Genomic DNA, 23069 nt, shown 5'->3' with positions numbered 1-23069 from the left:
AGCAATGTCTTTCCTCCCATTATATTGTGTCTCGGGTGTGTGTCTTTAGCCCAGGCAGCTTTCTCAGGCACATGCTCCAGCACCAGCTGCTGAACTCAAAAATGCTCTGGCATTGTTTCTGCCTTTGCTTGCTTGAGGCAGAGTTTGCAGCTGAGGAGGGGCAGAATGTCTCCTAGCATGTGCAGGACAGCATTCCTTGAGGCTGCGATCTGTCCCTTGTAAGTTTGCCTGTTGCCTAGGCATAGGATGAAGTTGCTTTTTCTACCAGGACGAGTTCTTTCATCTTGGAAGTATGTTATTGCTGAACCTGTGCTGTGCAGTATTGGCTTGGGGGATGCTATCCCTTATGTTAGCATGCCTGAAATCACTGCAGCATCCACAAAGTTTGTTCCCTCCCTTGTACACTATCCAACCTTGCCTTGGCTCTGTTGGCACCAGATCAAAGCAGGAAACATTGCCTAAGTTGCCTAAATCACCCTACTGCCACTGCCTTGCTGAGGGATCCCTGCTCCTTCCTGCCAAGTGCAGAGTGTGGGCATGTCCTCGGGCAGGTGACAGGGTTACAAGGATGCAGTACCTGCTTCCAGCTGGTTTGTACAGGCTGGCAGCTGCTTCACCTTGCCAGCTCCCAGGCACTCACCTTGCCGGCACAGTGGCAATTGCCACTGTATTAAAAACTGTGGAACAGAGTTAAGGTTTGTCCCATTCCTTCTCTTTTCTGCTCTTTCCCCAATCTGGATTTGTGCTCTAAACTGAGAGGAGAGAACCTGGTCCTAAAATCCCCACTCCAAAACACAGGATGATCACAGCTGGGCTTTCAAAGTAAAGTGTTCCATATGGTCCTGTGTCAGACAGCTGATAGTGACTGATGGTGCAGTTTTCTTCCCACACGGGGCCAACACGTAGCTCAGACTAGACAAAATTCTCAGGCCCACGTTTCCAAGCATTCTTGGTCTGGATCATAGGTCCCTTTGTGACCTAGCTTAGACTTTTCCCTGAGTGGGACAGAGCTCTTCCTGCCATCAGCTCTAGACAGGTCCAGGACTGCTGCAAGTAGCACCTTTACCAGCACTAGGTCAGAGCAGCTGTGGCTTTGTCCGTTCAAGGATTGAAAACCCACAAGCAAAATTTAGGTGCAAAAGCCACATCACAGTTCGTCAGTCCCTGACAGCCACCAACACTAAAGCCTCACAGCAAGGAGCCTCCATAATTGGTCATAGCTTCTGTTCTGGAGCCTGAAGGCTGCAGGAAGTCATGAAAACTAAGCTAGAGACGTTCTTGTAAGTCTTTGCAGGGCTGCAGGTGAAATTAGGAGTACAGCTATAGCCAAAAAGAAATTATAGGAAAAACCTTTTGGTACTCAGTAGTCAAACAAATACAAGTTTATTTACAAACAAAGAAGAAAATGTGGCCATCATATCCAATTCTGGTATATTTACAGCATCCAGCTGAAGGATCAGAGTAGGAGGATCATAGGGCAGAGGGTTGATATTAAGGAAAGAGGAAGTTTCCTTTGAATTGCAGAGGATCTGAGCTGAAACAGGCCAAAACCTCCATACTTGGAAAGCTGAGGCTTCAGAGAACACTAACAGGCTAAACTAACTCACAGCAGTAGTCGGAGAGGCAGCTCTGTGATGCCCTTCCTCAGCTCTTACTCAAGAAGCCTGCTTCCTCAAAAAGCTGACACAGCAGAGGTGAGTTTGGGCCCCAGTGCTCAGGGAACAAAGGAAAGAAAGGGCCTGATTTTTTTTCCCGCTAATGAGTGACAAGGGGGCAGTAAGAGACTTTGCTCGCCTGCACAGGCAAGGGACCGTAAAGTCAGTCAGCTGAGCTGAGCTGGAAAGCAGTCTGGTTCCAGGCACTGAAAGCTGGCAGGGAAGAGAATGGGAAGGCCTAGTTCCAGTCCAAGAGCAAGGAATGTGAAACAGGCCTGTCAGGATGTGAACTCCAGTCCAGTCCAGGTTCAAAACTGCCATGGGGCTACCTGCAATTATCATTATTTTTTCTTTAGTGAGCCTTTCAGCTTCTTCTCTGAGGAGCGCTGTTTCTGCACCTTCTCCTCCTTTTTCCCCAAGTTCTCATAAACCGTTGACTCCTCTTTTTGCCTGTAAGACCCAGAGAAAAACAATGGAAAAAGTGAGGAAGAGGAAAAAGCCAGCCAAGCCAGCAGGCAGACTATTGCCAGAGGCAGGCATAGCTGGGTCTCTGGTTTAGGGGGGCTCTTACTTGGAGAGTTTTCGTAAAACCTTGGCATGTGCATTCCTCACTGCAGGGGGGTAGGAGATGTTCCCATACTCACACTCGTTTGGCCTGCCTTTCTGAGACTACAGGAGAGAAAAAACAGGCTGAGAGGAGTGTGGTTTGGGAGATGCACATGAGGCACCATGGAAGAGTTCTGGCTGTTAAACCACACTTTGTGCCAGCACCTCAGTGGAGGTTGGTGGGTTGCTGAAGTTCCCAGGCTCAGTGCATTCTGTCTGCTGCTGTCAGAGGGGAGCAGCAGGAACGCAAACACAGCCAGGAGGGAACAGTGGAGCAACAAATCTCTGGAGGCATTGGAATTTGCCTGAGAGTGCCAAATGTCAGCTAAAGAATATTAAACAGCAGCAGCTACTGGATGCTGCCAGAGGCTACAAGGAGAGATAAAGATGCCACTTATCAGCCAGAAGGAAAAAATCCTGCAACTGCAGAATTGAAATGTGAAAGACAAAGAAAGGAGAGGGCAAAGTCTTTGCTTGTCCTAGATTGAGCTTGTAACAAAACAGTACTTGGTGGAGATGGTACTTGAGCTGCTAATGTTGTCCCCTGAGCTCAAAAGTCTCAAAAGAGGGGAATAAGGACTCAGATCTTGGTGCACCATTGTAGTCTGTGTAGGTCCCAGTGTTAGCTTAAAGCCTGTGAAACAGAGCACTTGGGCTCAAAGACAACACCATGCAAGCCTAGGCTCACAGGGCAGTAGAGCCCCCTTTTTCACCTGGATAATTTCCAGCTTTTTCTTGGTTGCCTCTATGAACTGGCAGATGGCCATGTAGATGAACTTGTACTGGGCCTCTGTCTGCACCATCCCAGATCGCTGAGCCCTCACCATCTGGATGGTCTTCTGGATGTCAATGTCACAGTCCAGGCCTAGCAAGGAGAACCAGAAAAGCTTATGGACATGTTCACTGCCCCCTCTCCCAATTCTCTACCAAAAGCAGTTACAGGGGAGGTCAGTCAAGAAGTTTCTGCCTCCTTCCATATTCTTTACTCCTATATGGACCTCCTATCTCTCCCTCCTGCTCAGCATCTTTCAAGTCTGGCTCTGGAAGAAGAGCCGAAGCTCAGGGAAGGCTACAGCCACAGTAAGTGGCAATGGTACAGAGATCCAACAGCACAACCTTCTCGGGGCTGGGGCAGGATCTCTCCCAGTTATACCTAAATAGTTTTCATTCCTTTGCAGCTGGACTTAAGGGCATAGCCCTACTGGGTAGGCCAGTTCACTTTGATGGGGTCCTCTTACCCTTGGTGGAGATTGTTTCCACTATCATATCAATGACGATGATAGTCCCAGTGCGGCCAATCCCAGCACTGCAAGGAGAGGACAAGCAGAGGTCAGAGCAAAACAGCTCCTGAAAGAAAATGCAGCTGCTTCTGGGGAAGGATGCAGCTCTTGTAGCAGCTGTCCAGCAATGACACAAGAGAGTCACAGATTCAATAAGCAGAGAGTTTGGTTTGGGGGCATCAAAGAGGAAAAAGCAAATATCAGGGCTGGCATAGGCTTCAGTCACAAGCCCTGGGGTACAGACTGGAAGCAGCAGGACAGACTTTCTATGTCTCACCCTAGATAAGGAATGGAGAATGCTTCAAACTCCAGCCTCTGTACCAACCTGCAATGCACCAGAATAGGCCCTGCACCCGGGATGCTCTCTTGCTTCTGGTTTATCTGGTCGAGAAAGCTGAGGACTCCTCCTGGCTCACTGGGCACACCGTGGTCAGGCCAGCTCAGGTACTGGTAGTGCCAGATCTCACGCACAGCCTTACCCTGGTAATAACAAAGCACCTCATTGATGAAACTGCAACCCAGCCCTGTCCCTGGCCTCTGTCCCAGGGAGATGCAGGTCTGAAGCCAAAGGGAATCTCTGTCTCCTGCACACTTCTTGGTGATTCCACCAGTGTGATTCCAGCCCAAATCAAGTGGGAACAGCAGTCCCAAGAATGATACAACAGCAGCATCACCACAGCACCTGACAGTTCCCAGCTTTAGAAATAGAGTGGCTCTTAGACTCATAGGCTCAATGACAGCCCTTGATCATTCACACTCACGTTATCCTTTGGACACAGACAGAGCTGCCGGAGTTTGTACTCCAACGCATCGTGCTCCGCAGCATTCTCCACAAGGTAGGGACCATACTCCTTTGTGCTGCCCAGCTCTGGCCAGTAAGGCACACATTTGTTCTGTGTGGGCAGAGAGGGCAGGGTGAGGATGGGCAGAAGGCAGGAAAGAGGGGAAAAGCAGAGCAGTGGTTGAAGGGGAAAAGAGGGCATCTCCAAGACACCTACAGACTGCTACTTACCCGCCCTTTTTCTACCTCCCGTGTCGTCATCACGATGATGCGTGTGTTCTCCTGCCACACCATTTGCCAGAAGTCATTGACTGTGGCTTCCAGGCAGCCCTGGCTAGCGATGTAGGTCTTGGTGCACTCATCTGGGCTGATCATGGTGTTCTGATTGTGGACAGGGAAAGGTCAAGAGGGCTGCAGGAGCAGGCAGGCCTTCTCCCACTCTTGGGCATACAGTCATCTTTCATGAGTCTCACCTTGACATAGTTGGCATTGATATAGTCCGATCCAGGTATATTTGGGTCCCTTCCTTGGAGGATGACTCTGGAGTGATCAACTGGGGTGCAGTAAAAGAATAAACAGTGCGATGAGATACTCTGTGCAGCCACAAGAAGCTCTTTCACTGCCCCATGCCACCTCATTTCACTGCCCCACGCCTCCCAGTGCATGCAGCATGCCCTCTATCTTCACCTGTCCGTCTCTAGGGTCAGACTAACCTCACTCCATCTTCCCATCTCTCTGCCCCTATCATGAACCATCAGAAGATAATGAGTCTAAGGCAACCTTCCCTGCTTCCTTCAAGGACATGAAAAGGCTGTGACCTCTCTCATCATCTCTGAAATTCTCATAACCTGTTCTGGAGGATAGAGCAGGCTGAGGCAGGGCCAGTGATGCCCTGGACAGCTCTTCATTGCCTGTCTGTACATATTTGTGGGTTTTTTTATAGTGGAGAAGCAAGACTCACAGGGCAAGATATTCTTGTATCGGTTCTTGCTCTTGTTTTCAGGTCTCTGACCCTCATGACGGTCAAACAGGTGCTTGGCTTCCTGTTTTTGCAAACTCTGAGAGCAGAAGAAAAATAGTCATGGCAAGATCACAATATATGACAGGGGAGGTGGGCACTTGGAAGAGATGTGGTGGTTCTGAGGACACATGGCCATGTTTGTGGGGGAGTAGAGAAGTGAAAAGCAAACCTAGACTTGAAAAGTCTGTGCCCTTGCTGTCTTGGTGACTCATTCTCCCAATCCTGAAAAAGTACATTTCTACCTCACTGGGTTCACTTAAAGATGACATTCACTCCCCAGGAGAACAGGTTCCAAACAGACACTTCTTTCAGAGACAAATTGACAAGACATATGAGAAGTCTGTGTATAGGAAGAAATTGAGGATGGAGAATGAGGTGGTGCACTGGGAATTCCCAAAAAGACAAATAATGTCCCCCAGCAGTTTCTTACATCAAATTCCTCCCAGAATCCAGCCTTGGACGTCTCCTCAGATAGACTCTTCTTGTTCAGTTCCTGCACTCTATTCTCAATGTCAGCAGCATTCACCCTTGTAGCATAGTAGGGCTGGGGATGGGAAAACACAGTGGGTTGGCATGAGAGAGAGAGAGAGAGAGCAGGAGGGAGAAAGAGAGAAAGAGAGATGGTGCTGGAGAGCAAAGTCTCCTCTGTGTGCTGTGGAGAAAAGAAGGAAAGGAACATAAAGCAGAAACAAACAGCAAGTCAGTCCCTCTAAAGGATCCCTAAAACCAGAAAACTAGGTTTACCTGCTTCAGGTACACGAAGGTGCCAGACATCTCTTCAATTCCGATCTTCTTGAAGTGCTCAACCAGATCTGTCAAGCTGTCAAACATTTCAGCGCCTCCAACTGTGTAGCGTCCATTCTAAATCAAGGAAGAATGTGTAATGTCTCACTCATAACATTCATAGAATCATGGAATGGTTTGGGTTGGAAAGCATCTTAAAAGTCATCTATTTCCAATCCCCTGCCATGGGCAGGGACACCTTCCACTAGACCAGGTTACTCAAACCACCATCCAGCTTGGCCTTCAACACTTCCAGGAATGGGGCAACCCCAGTTTCTCTGGGCAACCTGTTTCAGTGTCTCACCACCCTCACAGTAAAGAATTTCTTCCTAATATCTAATCTAAACCCTCTCTCTTTCAGTTTGAAGCCATTCCCCCTTACCCTATCACTCCATGCCCTTATAAAAAGTCCCTCTCCGGCTTACTCACAATTCCCCTTTATGTAATGGAAGGGCTGCTGTAAGGTCTCCCCAGAGACTTCTCTTCTCCAGGCTGAACAGCCCCAACTCTCTTAACGTGTCCTACAGACAAAGCTGATAATGCTCAGGGAAAAGGCAATGCTGGGGTGCAAAGCCCTGGGCACCACCCTGCACCATCTAGAAAAGCACTTCCTCTGGCAGGCAAATCAAATGCAAGTTTTTCCTGAGAACACAGAATTCACAGCATGACAAACTGACTGTACTCTTGTAGGATGGAAGCCCAGAGAAGGTATATTGCACTCAAATCTCATTTAAGGTCAGTTGCTTTTTGTCCTTGAAATCTCCTCATCCCAAGTGAGAGAAATAGGAGAACTTGTGACAGCCAGGTTGGTAACATTCATCAAACTAAGTATGGAGGCCCTGCAGATACCCCTTCTTCCTGCTCCAAACACTTTTAACTCTTTGGATGAACTCATAATTAGGTTATGAATCCTCCTCTCTCTCTTCTCACAGACTCCCTGTACCAGAGGTCCCGGTCACACTGAGCCCTGCCTCCTCCTGTGTCTGAGCACCCAGCCCATGCTCACCCAGGCTGGGGTGAGGACACAAGGACCCTGCAAGGGAATAGCACTTTGATCCAAATTAAGAAACACTGCTGGTGGTAATCAAGCTGACAGGGCACATGCTTTTGAGGACATGATCAGGAGAGGTCTCTTCCCCTCCTTGTGCTCTCCCACTGCTCACCTCACACATGATCTTGATGTGCGTGACTTTGAGCCGGGCCCCAGAGGCACTGGTTGCCCCAGCTGGTGGAGCCTCAGACCCAGGTTTAGGCTGGTCAGTGAGGACAGACAAGACAAAATCCCCAGGTTTGCTGAGGCTCTCCCGCACCAAGAATGTCCAAGGGGTGGCTTTGGCCTGGAGAAGTGACTCAGCTGCAGGACCTGACAGATGCCCATGGTACCACCTAGTTAAAACAAGAGGAGAGAGGTGGAGATGCAGTAAGTGGATGGCCTTGAGCTGATGAATGAAGGAGAGCAACACTGGGAAAGGGTGAGAGGAAGAAAGGAAGAGGAAGAGGAAGGAATGAGAGAAAGAATAAAAATCAGGGGAGGAGCAGGATCTTGGGGAAAGCAGATGAGACAGAAAGTAGAGAGCTGGCAGGAAGAGGACAGGGCAAGGGATGAGGTGGAGGCAGAAGGGACCCAGGGAGCAGAATGTTGGAACAAGACAACACAGTGGGAAAGCAGCATGTGTGATCCAGTTGCGTGATACACACAAGGGGGAGAGTAGTCTGTGGATTTCAGCACCTCACAGTACTACTGGGATTCTAGCATTACTGCTGCAAGGTGCTTTGGAAACTCAAACACCAGGGAAACAAAAATAATGCCCCACTGAGTCAGAAAATCTCCCATCAGATTTAACAGCACCCAGATGGTTGTGTTGAGATCAGATCCATCAAAAACCCATTCCAGCGACTTCTCTTTCTGAAACTCAGTCACCTCCTCAATCAAAGAATAATTCCCATTCTCTGGGCACATCACAATGCAGCAATCAGCCTAGCCACAGGACTGAGCCCCTTTTCTGCTCCTGCTATTTACACTGTTGATCTGTGTGCACATTCCTGTCCTCAGTGCAAATACCCAGTCAGCAGCTCCTTCTCTCCTCCCAGCACAAGGTGAGCAGCATCCCCATCTGACCAAGGTGCCCTCTGCCTTGCTGCAGGACTGGACCCAGGGCACAGAGGGACACAGAGTGGTGCAAATGGCACAGCTGCTGCCAAGCCCCTGCCCACCTACAAAGGTCTGGGAGGGTATGTGCCTGCTCAGTGGGATCTCACTGAACTGAGCAGTGCAGGTGAAAGCGATGGTCATCAGAAGCAGGCTGGGACATGGGACAATCTCTCTTCCTACTGCTGGGCTCTTGACCCTGCAGAAACTCCAGATGTGATCCAGGTTGTCTCTGTACAGGTTCTCTAGTTCCTCATGGCTGTCCCAAGCTCCACAGGCTCTTTGGACCACATCAGAAGTCCTGGGGGGCATTGCTGAGCTGCCAAGCAGAGATGTGGAAGGCCACATTCACTGCAGCACTGTCCTGCTTCTACAAAACCCACTTGAAAAGTGGAGCTAGAGATCCAAATTACAGAAAGTTGAGAGCTCCAAGGTGCTCTGGGCACTGGGAAGTGTTCTGAATCATCCCACTCCTCTTGGTACACAATTTCCAGTGGAGCCTTTGCTGAGTTTGAACACATCACAGCCCAAGTGCCAGTACAGTCCTGGCACTCCTGCCATGGCCCCTTCACTCCTTCCCAGCTTGGTTTCAGGGAGGGGACTTGGGCCCTTCTCCTTCAGCAGGGATGAACCCAGTTGAAACAGTCCCCTCCAGTCCTGGAACATCCCCATCCCCAGCTGCAGCCGTGCGCTGGGCTCTGTGTTCAGGGGGCTTTGCAGCATGGCTGCTGTGCCAGCTAAAGGCCACAGCTCTGTTTCGGCCACCTCCCCTGGGGAACAGCATTTCAAAAGCAGGTAGCTGTTGCATCAGGCTGACTTGCAGTGTCCCTGCTGCTTCCTCTCACTGCAGGTACCTCGACAAGCACCAGCCACACTCCCTGTGTCACTGTGTCCACTGCCGCCAACGCCAAGCCAGTGTGTCAGGGCTGTGGGAGCGGGTTTGCTGCCCATGGAGCAGCTAGCAGGGAAGGCCTGGAGTAGTACTGGTGAACTTCACACTGTAAGGAAGCTGTTCCCAGGAACCAAGATGGAGTTCAAGAGGCCATACCCCAGTTACATAAGCAGTCAGGGCATTCATTCACCCCTGGATCTGGTCAGAGATCTGGTCATATTACTCTACACAACATCTAAGAACCATTCAAACAGCAAGAGGTGGCACACAACAGCCTTGGCAAGTAGTTGCTGTTGATCCTTGCCCTATGCACTGCAAGAAGTAGCTGGTGACTGGCAGTCATTAATTTCTGAACCTCCTTCCAAAGAATTGCTCAGCTACCATGTGCTCAGATGCCACCCGGGGATCAGCTGATCTCTCCTGCTCATTAGAGAGGTCTCCAGGCCTCCCCTACATAGGTAGGATGGAGTTAATGGGTCCCATTACCCCCTCCCTTCCCCCAGCATAGCCCAGCTCTTCAAAGCCACGTGATGGAAAATCACTTGGGGAGAGAGTGAGAAGAGCTTTCGTAAGAGCCTGGGGGGTGGTTGTGTGTTAAGTTTCCAACCGCAGAGAGGAAGGGAGGAAACTGCAGGGCCACAATGCAATGGCCTTGACTGGAGAGGACAGCCAGCAGCAGAGCTGGTCCCTCTGCAGCCTGACCCCAGAGCAAGCTGGTTAGTACCCTGATGCTTCACCCAGGGCATCTCTGCTCCCTGCCTCCAGGTGTCTGAGGAGGACCTGCCTGAGGAGAACTTGTCCACCCCTGAGCAGGGCATGACAGCTCCCCGAGCTGCACCAAAGAGCCTAAAAGCAAAATGCAAGGGCAAAACCACCTGATTTGATTTAGGAACTTAGTGTCAGAGACACATGCAAAGTGAGGACAGGAAGGAGACTAAGCAGGCTGGGAATAGCAAGGGAACATAGCCCCGCTCTCAGCTATGTGAGTCACTCAGGCCCAGAATAACCAAGGAGGTTTGGGGTAAGACTGAGGGCTTCCACATAACATATGACTCTATGGATTGCTGCAGACCCACACCTGAGACCACAACCTTTGCTTTTAGGAACAGTGTATAAATAGCAAAGGCAACCGGAAACCAGAAGTAAAAATAGAGCTCTATTAGGTCTGCTGTGATGGTTAAGGTATGGCCAGCTATTCCCAGGGATGCTGCCCCCACAGATGCAGAGGTGGCAGGTGACACTTTTTGCAGGACTTGCCCTAGGGATGCAGGCAGGGCAGAAAGAAGGCCACGAAACACAGAGGAGGTCTCACCACAGACACACTGCTTTGCTGTCCCCATACCTCTCTGTCGTGGGGTCAGAACAGTTGAGCGGGTATCGCAAGTCGATGATGGTTCCATCTTTGTCCTGCAGTGAGCCCTGTTGCTGTGTGTAGTACTCTACCAGTTCTGACAAGGTAGCAAACTTCTCCCCTCCATATAGGTCATAGAAATCCCCAGTATTCTGGATGCGGATGTGGGTTACCTGGTCACCAACCCTGTGGAATAAAGCACAGAGCAGTCCAATGAGGTGGTTGGAAAAGAGGCAGAAAGTGTTCTGGACTACCTCCTGCCATGGAACCAGAGCAAACCATCCCCATGAAAGATGACTGGAAAGAGAAGCTCCAGGGGCAACTTGAAGGAAGGTCTAGACGATGCTGGGGAGCTCAGCTTGGAAAGAACTCAAAGGAATACAGATAGGATGAAGATGATGCCACAGGACATGTAAGGATCTCAACAATCTCTGTGTATAACACTGAAAAGACAGAACTTGGGGTTCAAGTTACCTACCGGACTGAAAGAGAAAAATCACCCTGATTCTTCCGACTGGGTCTGGCTAGAAAGCTCCCATGGACACCTCGTCCCTTCAGTAAGGCTTCAGCTTCCAGCCCACTCAGGTCACGATGAAACCACCTAGCAGAGAAGATAAAAGCAAGACCAAGTGAATAAAAACGGCCAGACGCTACTGTGGAGACCTGTACGGTGAAGAACAGTCCCTGGTCAGCATCCCTAGGTGAGAGTCAGAATCAGCATCCCTTCTTACTTGATACCTCCCCCAGCCTATGGAAGCTTCCCATTAGAGACACGGTTTCCAAGGTGATCCCCATTCTGATTTGTCCTACTTCTCTGGTCCCCCTCCTTACACACACAGACTTTTCAGACCCTCTTACCTCACCATTGTGGAGGGTGAAAGAAGAGGGGGCCAAGTGGCTGCCACCAAAGAAAGTCAAAAAACACAGAGGAAAAATCAGTTTGTACTGGCAAGAAAAGGGAAGTCGGAGGTCTGTGCCGGAGCACCCAAAGCCAAGCTGTTCCTGTGCCTCTTGGGAGCTGGCCATGTATCTCTCCTGGAGTCTACTGTCCCTCCATTCAGACCCTCTCCATCCACGATTTTCTGGTTAGGTGCCTTGATCTGTGGCTCTCTGTATAGTGCTCTTGGGCACAGGCAGGTGCAAGCCCATGCGCAGCTGGGCACGCGCGGCTCCAGGAACAGGAAGCGCTCTGAGCCATCAACTCCCCAGCCCCAAGCTGCTTTGCACACACTTCTGCTTCTCCTTTTGTGTTTTTCTTCCCCATCCCCCCTATTATTTTTAGGTCCCTGCCTTTTTACACACTAGGGCTGATGCTATGCATGGACCTTGGGCCTTGGCCACGCTCAGAAAATTTAGTTCTGCATGTCCTCTATTCCCTTTCTTCCCCAAAAAGCCAGTAAGCGACATGAGCAGTCCCAAATATCCTACATACTCTGTACAGGCACAAAGGGGAATCTGTGCAAACCCAGAGCCACACACTTAAGAGGTCCAGGCTAGTGCTCGGAGCACAGCGATGCCTCCCTGAAACCAGCCTGACCTGGATGGTGCTGACAAAAGCAGCGGTAGCTCAAAAGGGATGGCGTGGGAAGGAGGTGGTGTTAAAGCTGCCCAGAAAGGCAGGCAGAGACCAGGACAAACAGTTACTACCTACAGTGAGCCCACACAGCACCGAGAGAGCTTAGGCGAGAACCTTTAAGATCGCAGCACAGCCAAAGCTGACAACCTGGACAACTAGGTACAAAGAAGGAAAACTAGCCATTCCAGTTACCTAGCTATTTCCTGCTATGGCCCATGGCTGACCTGTCCATAGCACTGGTTTCAAGGTCTGCAGGTCTCAGGAAAGACTAGGAGCTAAGCAGTGACCTGAGGGCAATCAAGCTGGCAAAGGAGCCTGACTTTTCCCTGGGGCAATCTCAGCTACCCTGTGTGGGCAGCAGGAACAGTAAGAGCGCTGCTCATTTCAAGTACCAGCAGCTGCAGACTTCCCTGCATACCCACCAGACTGGGAAATCCTGCAAAAAGCTGAACAGGCTGCTAACTACGGCCTAGACAAAAACTTGTGGCCAAGACAGAAACTAACAACAAAGGGAAGTACAGGAGAGATGAGTGGGAAGCTAAACTTCATTGCTAGAAAGGCAACCCAGGCACCTACAACAGCTTCCTTTGAAATGCTTCTAGTTTCGCACACATGATGAGCCATGAGCTGCAGGGATCCAGCTGTACGGATTTAAAACCGATATTAAAAAAAAACAAGGAGACTTTAAAGGCACAGAGACCTGTGGCTCAAGGGAACAACTTCTACACAAAGTGTAGAAGCTGCACCCGAATCAGAGACAGTGTAGCAGTGGCACAGGAAAGTATTGTGCAGAGGTAGGAGAGAAATGGCAGGAACTTCTGGGCAAAAGTCTCAAAAGACAATTCCTGATATCAAAAGAATATTAGAGTATGTTGGGTCAATATGAAGCCAAGGCAGACGAAAAATAAAACCTAGGCATCCTCAGACCTTACAAACTGACTGAAGGAGAAAATCTGTCTGAGCAACTGAAAATCAGTTGGACTCGGAAACAAGGAAAGAACAAAGTAGCAAAGAGCCCAGATCGGAGCAGAAAGGGTGAGTTAGCACTAAACCCAATGTAACTCAGTATCCCCCGGCAGGACAAGCCACAGGGTGCAGTGCAGCCCGTCAGTATTTGTGTGGACACAAATCCCGTATCACATAATTTACAGGCTCAGTTTATGCTTCTGGTTGCTTGCAGCTCAGGAAAGGAATGGATGCACACAGCTGCCTTGGTGTCTTTGACCTGGGCCATCTAATTTAAAACTACCAGGGAGGAGCTCCTGCCACTAAGGGAGGGAAATATCACTATAGAGAAAGTTGGTATCTTTGAGGTTGCTCTCCCAAATGGATGCAGCATAGAACAGCTGACTATAACTGAGCCACTAAAATACTGTCTTAATATAATTAACAGGTCAAGAGATTTCAGCAAAGAGAGTTGTTTGGCTTTCAGTACAACACAGGTGTTTGAAGCTCATCTTGTAAATCCCTTGCGGAGCCGAGCTAGGGCAGGAACAAACTTACAGGAGAAGATAAACGAAATAGCTAAGTAAAAAAGACACCCACATCTGGACTGCTGTAAAAAAAAAAAAAAAGACACTGAGAAACTAGAGAGAATCCAGCATAAGGTCACAAATGCACAGGCACAAAGAGCCTGGAGCACAGCAAAGATGGAGGAAGCTGGGTTTATTCAGCTTGGAGAAAAGATGCTTAAGGAGGGATTTAGCAGCTGTCTGAGACTACTTAAAAGGGGCTAGGGGGGGTTAGAGATGATGAGTCAGATTCTCCTTTGTGGGACACAGCAAAAGGACAAGAGGCAATAGACATAACTTGCAGTAAGGGAAATTCTGAGTAGGTATCAGGAAAAATTGCACACGTGCTCCCCCCCAAGGGCAGTTTAGCACTTGCCACAAGCGTCCAGAACGGCTGGGGAACCTCCACCCTGGAAGATGTTCAGGACTCACCTGAGCAAGGCCCTGAGCAACCTGATCTAGCTCTGTTGTGATCAGGGGGCTGGACTATGCGATCCAGAGGTCAAAACAGTTGTTAAATAATAGAGGGAAAGGTTATGTATAGAGTTCCTTTTACCCTAAGCCTCTATTTGCAGCTATTTGTAGAGTCAACAGTCAAATCCATAACAAATTAACAAATCTACCATCCTCTGGCAAGGAGTTCTACTGCTCAGCTACAGAAACACCCCCTCCTTTGACCTGCTTATAACCTGCTCCCTCCCTCATTTTTATTAACATTTCGTTGTTGCAAAGAAAGAAAAATCAGTGACTGATTCCTGTTCCCCCCACCCTGCTCCAAGCTACTCATGGTAACAGCCCCGTAACACCTGTATGCATCCTCAGCTCTTTGCCAGGCTGAAGACTCCAGTGCTACTAAGGTGATCTTTGTACAGAACTATTCTACACCTCTGATCACCTTTGCTGTCCCTCTCCGAGATGTCTCCCACTCTAGCTCCTTGTTTTAGAGATAAGGGTGATGGTGGCAGAGAACTGTGGTGTTCAAGATGCTGCTGAGTCTCGGACAGTGATGACTTTTGATGTTCACCACAACCAGCATTAAGCCAACAACTGCAGGGTCTTATATATATATATATATATATATGTATGTATATACATATATATATATATATACATACATACATACATATATATATATATATAATAAAAGTTTCACTCCACAGAGGTTACAACTAGTTCACAGTCATTTTATATGTAAATTTTGAATTATTTTTCTGCATGAACATTGTTTTACATAGGCCTATATGGAATTTCATCTGCTGTTCTATTGCCCACTTGTTCACCATCGTAAGGTCCTTCTGCAATTATTCACAGTCAACTCCCACTCCATTATCCTGAATAACTTTCTACCATCACCCAATTTTCTCACCTCACCAAGCTGTATTCCCAGGTCACTTGGGAATATACTGAACGGTGTATATTTCAGGTTAGGCCTCTGTGATCTGGCCACTGATGACTTCCCTTTGCTGTAAAAATGGGATGTTAATTTCCATCTTCCATTTCCTATTTTCTATTAATTCTTTACCTAAGAAAACCTTAAACTTCTTTTTTTATGCCATGATTTCAACTTTATTTAAAGACTTTGATGAGAAAATCTTGTTAAATTCTTTAAACCCAAGGAAACTGTATTGCCCAGACCTGCCTTATCTACAAGCTTGCTAGGTCCCTCAAAAATCTCCAGTTTAACAGGACAGGATTTACCTTTACAAAAGCAAGTGCTGGCTCTTTCTTTAGTATCACATTCATTGCTTTCTCTGTTATGTCTACCCTCTTGCTCGGATGATGATTTTACTGTTCCGTGCTTCCCTTGCACTTGGGGGATCTAATTTGGAACCCTTTTTGAAAATGAGCATTGCATTTGTTACTTCTAATTCTCAGCCCTGAGATGATTTCAGCAAGGTTTTGCTGTTCTGCACAGAACTACATTCTAGTTCAGTCCAGTTAGTGCAGAGTGAAGGCCATTTGGGCTTAGGGAACAGACAGATGGACCCTCTTCCTGGGCCTGGCTGCAGCCAGGTGCTCTCTGTCAGGCTATCGGACCCCAGGACAGTGCTGCACCAACAAGGTTGCCCAAATCCTTACCATAGAGTAATGCTAGAACGAATCCCATTTCCTAACACCCCGCAACTGCAGTCTCCAGGGTAGAGCACCTGTTTGAACTGACCAAGAAGGTTGTATGTCCTCTTGTTCCATAGAGGGCTAGAAAGACTAGCAAATCAAGAAATAACCGGGATTTTAAAGGTCAGACAGCTGACCTCTCTCTGTGCCTAACACACTGAGAGATACTCTAGCTGTGGGGTGGCAGAGGAACTGCAAACCCCTTATCAAACTGAGAAGGAGCAACAGTAACAGCAATAATGATCTAAAACACTGGGAGCTCCAGTTCTCTGGCTATTAGAAGGTGGGGGTTTTTTTCCTTCTATGCCTTATTCCTAGTGCCAGTATTTTTATTTTTCTCATCAACAATTCTTGTTTTCTAGCCCTAACTAGCATTCATAGCACTCACCCACGGGATGGCATCAGGATGTTGTCTCTCAGATCCCCACTGATGGAGGACTGACAGGAGCTGGTGGAGGAAGTACCACAGCCCTCAACCCTGGGGGTCCTACTAAAAAAAATAAAGCAAGATTGGAATTATCAGGACAGTATCTTGAGATGGATTTGGGAGAGAAATCAAAGACCTTGGTAGTGGAGGGATGGACTCGCACCCTCCCAACAGGGCTATACGCTCATGGCGGTGAGTGCCAGGGCTCTGGAGCAGCAGCTGGCAGTGTTTGCGGGCTGCGGCACCTCCCGTGACTCACCTGATCCGCACAGGCAGAGTCCTGAACTCCGCCTGTTCCTAGGCGGACTGAGAAGGTAGCTCCAGGACAGGCAAACCTCAGGCCTCAAGTAGAGGGCTTAATTGTCACCATTTGCAAAGTGCTTCCTGGACTGTAGTTAATGAATAATCAGAGGGGTGGGGGAAGGCCAAGGCCAAGCTGGGAGAGGTAGATGGAGACGGAAGGGACCTACTGCTCTTCCTGCCTCCTATCCACTGCTCACGCCCTCCCTGGCTACATTCCTGCCTGGTTTGTAACTGAAAGGCACAGAAGCAGCTCTCACACCCGGCTCACAGCTCCCTGCTTTCGCAGGCTGGCTCCTTCACCCCTGGCTCTGCCACCCTCCTCAAAGATCTCAACTCTTCAAAGGGCAATGGGCACATGGGGCAGGAGGCTACAAACAGATATACCTGATGTCCCTCCATTTGAATCGCACTGGAAACACAGAATGTTACTCTGGAGAGAGGCTATTCCACGAGATTGATCCCTCTACAGTCCCAAAAAATGTGAGGTACGATTTTATGTTGTTTACGTTGTTCTAATCCAGGCTGCAGCCAAATGGGGCAAGCCCAGCCCTCCCACGCTCTGCCGCTCCCTGCTGCGTCTCTCTGCTGCCTTTTTCACTAGGGATAATGTGCTGGATTGCACATTCAGCCAGAAAAAAAGGCAGCCACAGACACTAGAGGCATGAGTAAGTTAGCACTGACTCTGCTGGGGGCAGCAGGCTCAGTGGCATTAACAGCACTTGATCTGCTTAGTGACACATTGCCTAGTATGTTTGAAACAACACATTTGTAAATGCTCGCTCTTAAGGCCTAGCACCTCCTACTAAAAAAAAAGTCTCTTTGATAAGGCTTCACAATAAGGCTCTGCACAAACCTTTTTGCAGAAGGTAGTGCATACTGGGTCTTCTGGAACAGCAGCACATGTGTCATGAGGCAGGCACTGCTCCACCTGTACCTGCCCCTGCCCCAGGGAGCAGCACCCGTGCCTGGGGAGCACCGCTGAGCTCATGGTCATTCATAGAACACGGGCATTTTCAACACACGTTTTATTCACGAGCGGACACACGAGAGGGCACGAAGCATCCCGTTCCCTCCAGGTCAGCATCTCTCTTGTTCAAGTGCTCCATTCCCAGGGCTGACAGGACCTGCACCTTGGGAAGGAAGGCACCAGCCGGAGCAGCGGGAATGCTCCGCGGGCTCAGGAAGCGGCAACTCCGCCAGTCCCGGCCCCGTGCGGCGGCAGCGTCATGGGCGGCAGGAACATGGCCTTGAGCTTGCCCGACATGCTGGCGATCTCCGGGTCCTGCGACTCGTAGGACTTGATCAGGCGGGCGAACTTCAGGACCCCTGCAAGGAGAGAGGGTGGGCGGGGGCCCTCGCTGCCCCGGCGGGCCCAGAGCTCCCCGCCCGGCGGGGGCACAACCCACCTTCGCCATCGCTGCTGAAGCCGTAGGCCTTGATCACGTCCTGCTGGATCTGGGTGGCCACAGGCAGCAGGAACTGCAGCATCTTGCCCATGTCGTTGCAGGCGTTGTCCCGAGCCTCCTCCATGCGCTGCGCGTTTTCGGGCGCCCCGAACGCCTTGATCACCTCCGCCAGCACCGCTGCAGGACACGGAGACACGGATACTCAGCCATCTATCATCCTCCCGTACTCACCGCCGCGGGACGCGGGCACTCAGCCGCCCGGGAGATGGGGAGGTGCGGGGATGGAGATGAGGAAATGGAGCAATCCTGGCGCGCTCACCCTTCGCCTGCTCGGCGCTGAGCGCTGCCGGGCCCGCGGGCTGCGCGGACGCCGCCATGGGGCGCGGCGGGGCGGCCCCGGCTCCGGACCCGCGCCGGCGGACAGCGATACCGCCCCCGTCCGCGCCTGCGCCTCCCCGCCCCTCTCTGCCATTGCACCGGTGGGTGTGGCGGCTTCCCGCGAGGGCGGGAAACCTGCTGGACAAATTCTAAAAGAGCTGAAATCACTGCCGGAAATGAGTCCCCGGCGGGGCTCCGCTCCTGGCCGACCCGCCCCGCGGTGAGGGCGAGAAGCCTTCTTTCCCTAGATTGTTCCCTCCGAGGTTCCCCGGCCCCGCCACCCCCGTCCGCCCCTCCCCGCGCTCACATCGGCGGCCGCCGCCGACAAACGAGCCCGGCCGCGCCGGTCGGGCCGTATGCAAATCGGCAGCTTCCCATTGGCGCTGCGTGCGCAAGCCCCGCCCCTCTAGGCGAAGGGGGCGTGGCTCCTGCCCACCGGCTCCTCCGCGGCTTTCCGCGGTCCCAGCCCTTCCCTGTTTTCACCGAGAAAGCTTGTGTTAGTGCCCTTCCCCTCATGGCCCCAGGGAAAAGAAATGAACACACTGGAGTCCTGTTTCTGGAAGGGGTTTTTTTGTCCTTTTTTTTTGTCCTTTTGTAAGAGCTTCATATATATATTTATATATATAAATTATTAGAATGTGTGTCGGTGCGCGGGAGTGCAAGGGGAACGTACTTTGGGTGTTTGGTTTTGCTTTTTTTTTCCATAGCTGTGTTGTTGGTTGTTTTTCCTTTTAATGGTTAAGTAAATATATATATATATATGGGGGACCAATCGAGAGATACAACTGTGAAATCAGAACACGCACGCAGGGGCAAGGGAGTCACAAGTTGCTACATAAAACTGCCACGTCTAATAGGATGTGCATGAGTTAAAGTACATCAATTAGGATGGGTGAGAGGAAAGGGGCAGCCACCCTCTTACAGTCCCAGGATTCAGTGTCACTGCTCAGCCACATCATCTCTCCCCGTGGGGCTCAGAGGGGTCGCAGTGGTGATCGCAGTCTTGAAAACAGTCTCCTGGTGCTTTGCACCTCGTGGCCGTGCCCATTGCCATCAGCCACAGGAAAGCACAGCCACTATCCAGCAAACAGTCTTGCGGTGCTTTGCACCCTGATGGCTGGGACCAGACCCCAGACCCTCTGTAGGCAGGAGTGGCCACTTAGGAAGGGGTCCTGTAACACTTTGTTTGCATCTGAAGGGATGTCGGAGAATGGGAAGCTGCTCTGGCTAATCTGAAAAAGTTCCACGTTGCTCTTCTGTATCACTAAGCAGTATCTTACACTTAAAGAGGGGTGGGGTGTTGAGGAGGCATCTTGAAAAAAGGCTCTGTTGGGTTTGGAGTTACTTCTTGGCTGCACCTCCTCCTCACAGAAGTAGAAAAGGCAGCACCATCCTGTACATGAAGTCCTGCAATGCTCTGCACTTTTTATTTAATGCAAGTGTTACCCCAAAATAAAGGATGGAGCTGCTGCCACCCTGAATTCATGTCAGTCTTTGTCTTTCTGAGCTCTGTGCAATGCTGATTCTCTTTTCTTCAGAGCTCAGCTGAAATCACGTACCGATTGTTTCATGTCCGTTAGTGGTGTTTTAGTCCCTCCCCATTTTCTCTCCTCCACTTTCTGTTCCCAGGATGCCACCCTGTACTTTTCGTCCGTCTTCTCTTGTACTCTTACTGCATGGTGGGATCAGGATGTGTCACTTTGCAGCTTCCCCTTCATCAGGATTCGGTTGATTGATTGTTCCTCTTAAGAGAAAGACATGATGATGTCATGTTGACAGCAGAAGTCCATTTAAAGGGGTTTGTCACTTTCCTTCTTCAGGTGGCTAGGATAAAGAAGAGGAATGAGGTGATTGTGAAAGGGGAAAAGACAATTTATTACGTCCCCCTGCCTCTGTTAGTCTAGAGCCACATGACACTGCTGGCTTGCAAAGTTTGGCAAATCCTTGAAGTAGGAGATGCTATTGAAGGTACAACACTGCACCTCTTTTTTTCCCAGTGTGCCTCCCCGCGTACATGTGAAAGCCTCGTCTTGGCAAAAGCATCAAGCCCTTGCAAATGTTTTGTATTTTCGCAGGGCTATTGGTTAGTCATAACTCCATTTAGCATGTGTGAAACATGTAAAGTTCTTTCCCCTTCCAGAGGTGAGGAGCCTGGCAAGTGAATAGCCACTTGCCAAGAATGACCTTCTTGTGGCCAGCCCACAGCTGTTCCCCATGGCAAGGCAAGGCATCCCTGCTCCCAGGTGTGGGCTCAGACAGTCACCCATCTCAGGGGCAATGCTTCCTCGTGCCCACCACCTCCACCAGCCCCAGGCTGGGCCTGGAGGTGTATGTGTGAGGTGAGAGCAGGCCCACGCACCTGTAGTAATCCTCCTGCGTCGGGAGCGGCACGCCGTGCAGGGGGTGATGGGCGTGAAGCCACTGCTGCTGCTCCAGGGCCAGGCGCTGCAGCTCAGCCGACTGCGCGTGCATGGCCTGCAGCTGGTGTGCTGCTGACATGGGCGCAGAGAGAGAGCCCGGCAGGTCCCTGTAGGGTGCAGCTGCACCCAAAACAGAGAAGAAACAAGTTGATGAAACAGCTCCATCCATGACCCCACAGCTCAGTCAAGACTCTGCTGCACTCCCATTCCCTGCCCTGCCCACATGGAGGACCTGCCCACCCCCTGATAGAGTGGTCCTGTCCTACACCATGCCGAAGCTCTGTTTGACAGACCTGTTTGGTCCTGTGACCCCTCCTGACGCCCCTGCCTGTCAGAGCTCTGTTGATCTCTCAGGAGGAGACCAGCAGAACCTGTGAGCATCCTTACCAAAAAGCTGGTGGCGAAGCACTTCATTCTCATGAAGAGGGTGAGGCAGGAGAGGGTTGGGGATGGTTCCAGCTGGGTATGGTATCCGGGTGAGGTGTGATCCCGAGGCAAGTGGGTCAATAAGAGGGTGAACAGAGGCTGAGGCTGGGAACAAAAGATAACACAAGATAATTGTCCCATGCTTTGTAAAAGCTAACACGAAAAAAGGTGCAAGGCCTCACAAAACAGACATGGAGAGAAGGCTGGAGTATGTTAGGGATGGAATCACTTCACAGCTAGGTAACACAATACCATGTCCTTCTCTTTTTGCCTGCGCTGAGTTTCACATGAACCAGTCTGGCAGAGCTCTGTTCCCACACTCCTCAGGGGGAAGTACTGCTCCTTAAAAGTCAGTTCTGCAAGGACCTGCTCTGCAATCAGGTCTGCACCCTGTATCATGCTTATCTACCACCCTGGCAGTCATTCATGTGCATACTTGGATGCTTCCGCTTACCGGTCTCATCCAGGACAGATGCTCTTTCCAGTGCTCTGGACTCACTGCCAGAGTGCTGGCTAGAGATGCCCAGCTATGGAGAACGGGGGAATGGACATTCATTTGTACCTGGTGCCACCTCTGAGCAGTTGTGGCTGCTTAGAGCCAGCATCTGCCACTCTGCTGCCAGATCCCACTGACTGCTCACAGCACCCAAGCAGGCACAACACTTTTTTCTTATTGTACTGTAGCTTGGGCTTTACTTCCCTGAGATTTTCATCCCTTAACTTTTTACTTTGCTTTCCTGTAGGATGTGGAAATGGAAGGGACAACCACTCAATTCTGAAGAACAGCAGCCTCCAATTCCTTCTCCCATCCCATCCCATTACCTGCAGCAAGAGCTATAGCAGCAAACCTGATAACCAACATTTCATTAGTCCTAAGGACACTGTCAAAACTGTTCTAGCAGGGCTTCCATTCCCTCTGCAGAGCCCAATGTGAGGGATGAAGTCCTCAGCAATAGCAGCCTGGCAGCCAGTGGGATGGATCCCAGCACTTACACTGTGTCCTCAGAGATCCAGAATGAAAGGACATGGTGCAAACAATTCTGCTTGCCACTAAACAGCAGTGTCAGTGCCTTTGGTGGGATGGGAGTGAGGGCAAGGAATAACGACCATGATGTTGGGCTCTTCTGGCTGAAGATCTGTGACCTCAAAGTCTAGTGTCAGTAGCTTTTGGGCTTCCCCAGTGCCAGAGGGAGGGAGTGTAAGGAGGACGCATTAGATTAGAAAGCAGGGCTTTGTGCAGGGCACCACCACCACAGGGTCCTTACCCGCGTGTATGGCATCCTGCTGGTGGAGATGGAGGTGGGAGTGGATGTGGGAATGCTGATGATGATGAGGTGTCACATTGAGCATCTGCAGCCGGGCCAGAGGGTCATTGCTGAGAGCAGCCACCCGCTCGGCGTGCTGGCGTTCAGCCGCCAAGCGCTCAGCATAGGACATGTCGGGACGAAGAGTGGGGCCAGCTGCCAGCGCCAGCCTCTCCCGCTCCAAGTGGCCCAGCCCTGGGTGGAAGGGAAAAGCGGGATGAAGGCCAGGGGCTGTTTGCAGACTCAGCCCGCCATGGCGTGGGAACGGATCCATGGCAGCAGCCGGCACAGCATGGAGCTGCTCCAACTCAGCTGGTTTGACTTCAAAGCCGGGCTTGAGACGTTCACGCAGGTCCCGGTCCCTCAGGTCTCGTTCGCGGGCTTCCCGTTCCCTCAGCTCCCGCTCCCGCGTCGCTGGATCGCTGCTGTAGATGGCTGGCACGTTGTACCCCAGCAAGCCCGGGTCGACTGCCCCCAGCGGCACGTAGAAGGGGTGGTTGCGGTTGCTGGGGGACATGACGTGGGGCCGTGCGTATTCACTCAAGGTGCGCAGAGCCGGGGTGTCAGGGCCCAGGTATGGGGGAACAGTGGCTACAGCACTGCCCTGCTCGAAGGAGGGGCGGTGGGGAACTGGCCCAAGGGACGAGCACTCGACTGGACGGCCCTCCTGGGCCATCTTCTGCAA

General features: G+C 50.7%; 3 protein-coding genes across 11 annotated transcripts in view; all 3 read right to left on the bottom strand.

The window, feature by feature from the left end:
- Positions 1 to 1351: 1351 nt before the first annotated feature.
- Positions 1352 to 17412, bottom strand: PTPN6 (protein tyrosine phosphatase, non-receptor type 6). Of its 5 annotated transcripts, none has more exons than XM_017814782.1 (16): positions 17304 to 17412; positions 16109 to 16210; positions 10997 to 11119; positions 10510 to 10704; positions 7290 to 7512; positions 6088 to 6204; positions 5774 to 5887; positions 5284 to 5380; positions 4796 to 4875; positions 4554 to 4703; positions 4303 to 4434; positions 3867 to 4021; positions 3500 to 3567; positions 2975 to 3126; positions 2227 to 2324; positions 1352 to 2105 (listed from the first exon to the last, which is right to left on the bottom strand). In XM_017814782.1, the coding sequence occupies exons 1-16, from the start codon at positions 17357 to 17359 to the stop codon at positions 1997 to 1999; spliced, it is 1971 nt and encodes a 656-aa protein (XP_017670271.1). In that variant the 5' UTR covers positions 17360 to 17412; the 3' UTR covers positions 1352 to 1996. The 5 variants fall into 5 exon arrangements, with proteins under 5 accessions (XP_017670271.1, XP_017670272.1, XP_017670274.1 ...); XM_017814783.1 differs by having other exon boundaries at positions 16109 to 16207; positions 17304 to 17368; XM_017814785.1 differs by lacking the exon at positions 17304 to 17412 and adding an exon at positions 16407 to 16566.
- A 46-nt stretch (positions 17413 to 17458) lies between these two features.
- CUNH12orf57 (chromosome unknown C12orf57 homolog) lies at positions 17459 to 18647 on the bottom strand. 2 transcript variants are annotated; one of them, XM_017814789.1, is made up of 3 exons: positions 18542 to 18647; positions 17857 to 18033; positions 17459 to 17776 (listed from the first exon to the last, which is right to left on the bottom strand). In XM_017814789.1, exons 2-3 carry the CDS (start codon positions 17978 to 17980, stop codon positions 17628 to 17630), a joined length of 273 nt encoding a protein of 90 aa, XP_017670278.1. In that variant the 5' UTR covers positions 17981 to 18033; positions 18542 to 18647; the 3' UTR covers positions 17459 to 17627. The 2 variants fall into 2 exon arrangements, with proteins under 2 accessions (XP_017670278.1, XP_017670277.1); XM_017814788.1 differs by lacking the exon at positions 18542 to 18647 and adding an exon at positions 18176 to 18261.
- A 146-nt stretch (positions 18648 to 18793) lies between these two features.
- Positions 18794 to 23069, bottom strand: part of ATN1 (atrophin 1) — a 28760-nt gene continuing 24484 nt past the window's right edge. For all 4 annotated transcript variants that reach the window (XM_017814780.1, XM_017814778.1, XM_017814781.1 and 1 more), the window contains exons 7-10: positions 22346 to 23063; positions 21042 to 21185; positions 20594 to 20774; positions 18794 to 20058 (exon numbers count right to left, since the gene is read on the bottom strand). In XM_017814780.1, the coding sequence (XP_017670269.1) occupies positions 20025 to 20058; positions 20594 to 20774; positions 21042 to 21185; positions 22346 to 23063 (1077 nt within the window). In that variant the 3' untranslated portion in view covers positions 18794 to 20024. The remainder of the gene's footprint in view (positions 20059 to 20593; positions 20775 to 21041; positions 21186 to 22345; positions 23064 to 23069) is intronic.

The sequence above is a fragment of the Lepidothrix coronata genome, unplaced genomic scaffold (genome assembly GCF_001604755.1).
Source record: "Lepidothrix coronata isolate B3197 unplaced genomic scaffold, Lepidothrix_coronata-1.0 Scaffold46, whole genome shotgun sequence".
In the NCBI taxonomy this organism is placed as follows: Eukaryota; Metazoa; Chordata; class Aves; order Passeriformes; family Pipridae; genus Lepidothrix; species Lepidothrix coronata.
The sequence above is the reverse complement of the archived record's forward strand: the minus strand, read 5'-3'. Positions and strand labels throughout refer to the sequence as shown.

Coding starts and splice junctions, on each gene's coding strand:
- PTPN6 (XM_017814782.1), bottom strand. CDS start 17,359: ATGACACATGTGCTGCTGTTCCAGAAGACCCAGTATGCACTACCTTCT. Junction 5,888..6,087: donor CCTTCGTGTACCTGAAGCAG/GTAAACCTAGTT, acceptor TCCCATCCCCAG/CCCTACTATGCTACAAGGGT. Junction 2,325..2,974: donor AAAAGCTGGAAATTATCCAG/GTGAAAAAGGGG, acceptor TCTCTCCTGTAG/TCTCAGAAAGGCAGGCCAAA.
- CUNH12orf57 (XM_017814788.1), bottom strand. CDS start 18,233: ATGGCGGCGTCCGCGCAGCCCGCGGGCCCGGCAGCGCTCAGCGCCGAG. Junction 18,034..18,175: donor CAGCGCCGAGCAGGCGAAGG/GTGAGCGCGCCA, acceptor CGTGTCCTGCAG/CGGTGCTGGCGGAGGTGATC. Junction 17,777..17,856: donor CTTCAGCAGCGATGGCGAAG/GTGGGTTGTGCC, acceptor CTCTCCTTGCAG/GGGTCCTGAAGTTCGCCCGC.